The following is a 6,000-nucleotide window of genomic DNA, read 5'->3' on the forward strand; positions in this document are numbered from 1 at the left end:
TTTGAAATACACTATCATTCAAAAGTTTGAAATCAGAAAGATTTTTTTAAGTTTTTATTTTTTTTTAAAGCAGTCTCATGCTAATCAAAATGGCATTTAATTAATCAAAAAATAGAAGAAAAAAAAACATAATATTATAAAATACATATTGTAATTTAAAATAATGGTTCACTATTTTAATATACTTTAAAAAAAAATTTATTTCTGTGATGCAAAACTGAATTTTCAGCATCATTACACCAGCCTTCAGAAAAAATTGTAATATGCTAATTTATTATCAATATTAAAACAGATTTTGCTGCTTAATTTTTTGGAACCTGTGATAATTCTTTTAGGATTCCTTGATTCCGTTCAAATGTTCGGGATGGTAATTTTTTGGCAAATCTTTTACTTTTTTTAAAGGGGTCATTGGATGCCCATTTTCCACAAGTTGATATGATTCTTTAGGGTCTTAATGAGAAGTCTATAATATACTTTGGTTAAAAAATTCTCAGTGGTTGTGTAAAACAACACCCTTTTTACCTTGTCAAAATGAGCTCTGCAAAAATCATCCCATTGTGAGGGATTGTTCCTTTAAATGCAAATGAGCTCTGCTCGCTCCGCCGAGTGACGAGCTGCACAGAGAGATTTTTTACTTTAGCCGCATTTAGCACATTTAGCTGTGAAACTTGCTAACTAGCACGTTATTAGGAAAGGTGATTGCAGAGATTCATTAAAAAAACCCTTATACTCAGTTCTGCTGTAGGTGAAGCTGGATCACGAATGATTTGCGCGAACCTAGACGCATTTATGTAGATCGGGAGGCGCATTCCCTTCACAAACAAACGTAATCCACTGCATCTTCAGCGGCTCAGATGTCGGGAGTAAATGACGACCACTATGTTCATTATTACATCCAGCAACACAATCGCTCAATCTGAGATATTCTTGTCAAACTTACATCCCTGCTCTGGCATCAAAACAATGGAGGTTGGACTGTGACAGCTGATCTGAGGTAAAACGCTCATGTCAATCAACTATCGTGGGAGCGGCCTCTGTCGGTGTGACACCACAGGCATCTGAGAACGGCTCGATTTGAAAAAGGGGATATTATTTTGTACAGATTAATTAAAAACCACTGCATGGATTTTTATCATTATAGGGTAGATTTGTACATACACTGCCAACACACATTAATGTTCAAACAACATGAAAAAGTGAACTTAGCATCCGATGACCCCTTTAAAAGATTTTTTGTTTCAGCAAGGATTTGTTAAATTGATCAAAAGTGATGGTATAGGCTTATAGTGCTAGAAAATATTTCTATTTTGAATAAATTCTGTTCTTTTTAACTTCTTATTCATCAAAGAATCTTGAAAAAAGTATCACAGTTTCCAAAAAATTATTAAGCAGACACTGATAATAAATCAGCATACTGTTAATAAATCAGAATGATTTCTGAAGGATTGTTTGACACTGAAGACTGGAGTAATGGACAAAGAAAATTCAGCTTTGCATAACATGAATAAATTATTTACAGTATATTAAAAAATGTCATTTTAATTTGTAATAATATTTCAGAATATTACTGTTTGTTCTGTATTTTTAATTAAAAAAAAAATGTTTGAACAGTAGAGTACATGCAACTTTACAACTTGACACCAAAAATTGCTTACCAATCTTAAAACAACTGTAAAACAACTTGATAGCTTAAATAATACAGAAGTAACACAAAATTTTCCCAATTTAATTCTATTACCTCTCGTATTTTTCCCCCAATATTACTTAAACCTACAAAATTACACTTTGTTTTTAACCCCAAGCTATTGTACGACTTCTAAAAGACTTGGAATAAAGCACTTTTGTGGTACTTATAAATCAGTTCGGTCACCATATGCTTCTGTTATATGGAAAATAGCAGCATGAACATTCTTCAAACCATCTCCTTTTGAGTTCCATTGAAAACAAGAAAGTCTAAAACACCTGGGACAACAGGAAGATGAGTAAATGATCAGAGAATGTACATTTTAGGGTGGATTCATATTTTAAAGAAAGAAAGACATATAACAATCATGGCTTCAAGTCACTTCCTGTGGTGAATTTAAGTGTTTTAATAGCCATCACACAGGGCAAACAATCATGATTCATGGCATGTTGTGGCAGGAACGTCTTGTAGTGTCCTATGACAAGGATTTAACAGATGGAAACAGCTAAGGAAATGTGTCATATACAAAAGCTGACAAGACAGCAGATTGTCTGGGGAGAGCCTGAAGGCAGCTTGGTGTAACATGCACACACACAAACACATTTCGGACATGTGGGGCTCTGTTGGGAACCAGTGCTCGCTAATGAAGTGAGTGTGTGAGAAAACACGTCACACACACACACTATTCCCACAAAGACATAATAGAACCAATTCTGTCCACCTTCAGAGGAGGCTTTAAGTGCTCACTTCCTGTCTGGAAGCATGAAATTTTCCATCGTATGACCCCCCCTATTTTTACTCAGTCCTACTTCAAACTCTCAGCTGACTAATGATGACAAACCTGCACTTCTTTTCCGAAGCGGTTGTGAATATGCTCTTTATCATCCTAGCGATGCACGTAAAACGTGTCCCAGATCAGAGCAAAGGCCGGGAGGAACCTTGTTGGAGTTTTTTGCACTTTGTGTAAATACAACCAAGCTTCCACTCAAAGAGAGGAAGTCAGACCGTTCCTGGGGATTAAAACAAGGGCATGTGGGTTCACATTTCCCCTCCTCCTTTTCACTATCTCTCTCTCTCTCAAAAGGAAAGCATACCCAGCTGTTTGACAAACATTACTAATGAGACTGAACAACTGCCTTTCTTTTTTTACTCTCTTTCCAGAGTATGTGCAAGCCTGTGGGATGCAGGGCCATGCATATTCTGAAGTCTCACTCTCTCGGGAGAGAATGTAGTGAATCTATGGCGAGGCAAATGACTCCAGTGAGAGTTATGGGGGAGGATGTTGCACTAATGCTGATCTGGGAACAGTTCTGTAGCTCTCATGGTTAGAAGATTGAGACATGTTAAACAAGCTGTTCAAAACAAAAAGCCACAACTACTGATGAATGTCAAAGCTGTTAAAATATACCATCATTTAGAATGACTGAACAGCTGGTTGACTGGCTACTGTCTAAAAAATGGATTTCTCTGTTTATAATGACAAAAGAGTCTAAATTATGCTTCTGTGTGAAAAACTGAACTGTTTTATGTGCCACCTTTTGGCTTCAACATGCATTCAATCTGGAATGAACTTCACAAGTTTATATAATACAGAATCTACAGAACAGGTCACTAATCAATGGGTAACATTAACCATCTGAACTCTTCGTACAGTAGGTCAGATGTATTTGCTTCCACTGAAGTGCAAGATGCTCTTTGGATCATTCTCAAATCATGCATGATCATCGGGTTTCACACACATTTATGGAGCTGCACAAGGGAGAGACATGCAAAACAAATAAATCTCAAAATCATACAACTTATAAATACATTTGCACTTAAATTGTTATATTAATGAAGAAATTAATAATCAAAAAGTTGTATTCAACCAAAAAAATACAAAATGCACTGGACTTTTGAAGCTTTGTGTGCATAGGGTGAACTCTGCAGGGAAAAAAACAGCCAGGTTTGCATTATATGTGACCCTGGACCACAAAACCAGTCATAAGTAGCATGGGGTATATTTGTAGCAATAGACAAAAATACATTGTATGGGTCAACATTACTGATTTTTCTTTTATGCCAAAAATCATTAGGATATTAAGATTATGTTCCATGAAGATATTTTGTAAATTTCCTACCATAAATATATCAAAGCTTAATTTTTGATTAGTAACATGCATTGCTAAGAACTTCATTTGGACAACTTTAAAAGCGATTTTTTTGCACCCTCAGATTCCAGATTTTCAAATAGTTCAACAAGTTTATTTAGCTCTTAGATAATGTACAAATCTCAGTTAAAAAAAACTAAATTGACCCTTATGACTGGTTTTGTGGTCCAGGGTCACATATGTCAAAATTGCTCAAATTTACTCTATGTAGAGCTAGTCTTTAGGCAATCTATATGGTCTAGCTTATGCTTTTAAAGAAGTGGTATCATAAATATTTAAAACAAACCGCAGAGCCCATCTTTTGCAGGAAATACATAAGCTTGTACTCCAGCCATATATGGACACTTCTTCAGGCCACTAAACCCAGAAACTGTCATTGAAGTTGTGGCCTAAATTGCTTGAAAAGGGGGTGTGACAGAAAGTTTAATAACTTTTGAGGACGGATGTTCAAAACAGGCACTCCACTGATCATTATATGCACATATGTTCTTCATAACATAGTTTTGGATCATTTTAGCAACACTTCTTCATGTTCATAGAAACAATATAGTATAATTGATCATGTTATTGTCCTGGTTATGCAGTTGACATTACCTACAGACATGTTCTTATTTCATTTGAATTTGACAAATCGTAAGAAATTTAAAAATGTCTAATTAACATGGAAAATTAAGTGAATATAACTGAGCAGGCATATGCAGGTGTTAAATCTAAGGTAAACTGGCGTCTTAGGGTTGTCTATTATTCACCAATAAAAAATAAAGCAACTCTGACTCATCTCGGCTAATGATGAAGACCACACTTCTCATAGGACAACGCAAAACGTATTTGTGTTCATAACGCTGCAGAAATGTTCTTTATCATGATCCAGATGCGTCTTTCTGTATCTCAGCATCAGGTTCGAGAAGGACGCAAGGTGAATAGGTAGCCAACTCACGTAATGTTTGGATGGATTCCTCCTCTTCTCCACATCCACCACTTTTACATCCAAAACTGTCCGAAACTGCATTGTGAAAACCGAGGCTTCAGAAGCACGGCTAGTAACCAGACAGCAACAGAATTAAATGGACAGTCACGAAGACGTTTGCACGAATAATATCGATGTTCTTCTCCTCAATGAATGCAAACGATTGTTGCCCCCCGGCCCGTCCGCTTAATCAGTCCGTTTATTCCCCCTTGACGTAATGTAGTAACGAAGACCGAGTAATAAATGATGCCAAACTTATATCCGTCTGCAGGAAACGCACATTCCCGTATCCATTTCCCTCACAACGCAGAGCGGATTCGCGAACCGCCGCGGTCCAGCTGAATTCGAATCGAGACGCGTTCTACAGTGTCATTCTGGAATCCGGATCGACGCGTCATAAAGGAACGAGTGCGTCCTTTGTGTGGACTACAGTAGTGGAGCTGAAGTCTGGGGGTTCTCCTCAAACGTGAGCGGCGCGCGTCATAAAGGCCGGGGCGCATTCACCGCGAAGTCCACTCGGCAGGAAGCGCACACACACACTGGGATATTTGGGCAATGGGGCTGGGCTTCTTGACAAGGGCTCTGTTGCAGTTTAAGAGAGCCTCTCTACAGCGGGGGGGGAAAAAAAAAAAAAAAAACGAGAGCTGTGTTGATATCATTGTCCTCCTTCGCAAAATGGGCAATGGCTGGATTTTACAGACCAAGGATTGTCTGTTTGTTTTGGCCAGTTGTGGAAGAAAATAATGCAGTATGATATCTAGATTGGAATAAAAGCATGTCACACACTAGATATGAACTGTCATTTGCAAAACGTTCCATAAATATGAATGCAGCATTTGCATAGTATATAAAGGCATACAGACAATTTCATTAAAGTCTGCTGCGCATCTATTTCATAATCTAAGAATATCATAGACAATGTGAGACGTGATTTCCGTTACTCATATTGCCACAGATCATAGAGAGCTAAACACGCACAGATACAGATGTGCTCATGGACAGTGACGTATCTATTTGCTCACAGTGACCTCCTCAGGACATTGAGTGTAACTACAGCTGCAAACGACCCATTTAGCTCACCCAATGTAAAACTCCAGGACACTCAGTAGTGCTGTGCAACGATTAATCGCATCCAAAATAAGTTTTTGGTTACATAATATATGTGTGGGTACTTTGTATGTTTATTATGTATATATAAA

The 6,000-nt window shown here is 37.4% G+C and overlaps 1 protein-coding gene across 6 annotated transcripts in view; it reads right to left on the reverse strand.

Moving 5' to 3' along the window:
* sh3pxd2aa (SH3 and PX domains 2Aa) overlaps nt 1-5,366 on the reverse strand; it is a 125,234-nt gene extending 119,868 nt beyond the window's left edge. For all 6 annotated transcript variants that reach the window (XM_051137723.1, XM_051137645.1, XM_051137851.1 and 3 more), the window contains exon 1: nt 4,772-5,366. In XM_051137723.1, the coding sequence (XP_050993680.1) occupies nt 4,772-4,843 (72 nt within the window). In that variant the 5' untranslated portion in view covers nt 4,844-5,366. The remainder of the gene's footprint in view (nt 1-4,771) is intronic.
* Nucleotides 5,367-6,000: the final 634 nt, after the last annotated feature.

Source organism: Labeo rohita, chromosome 1 (genome assembly GCF_022985175.1).
Source record: "Labeo rohita strain BAU-BD-2019 chromosome 1, IGBB_LRoh.1.0, whole genome shotgun sequence".
In the NCBI taxonomy this organism is placed as follows: domain Eukaryota; kingdom Metazoa; phylum Chordata; class Actinopteri; order Cypriniformes; family Cyprinidae; genus Labeo; species Labeo rohita.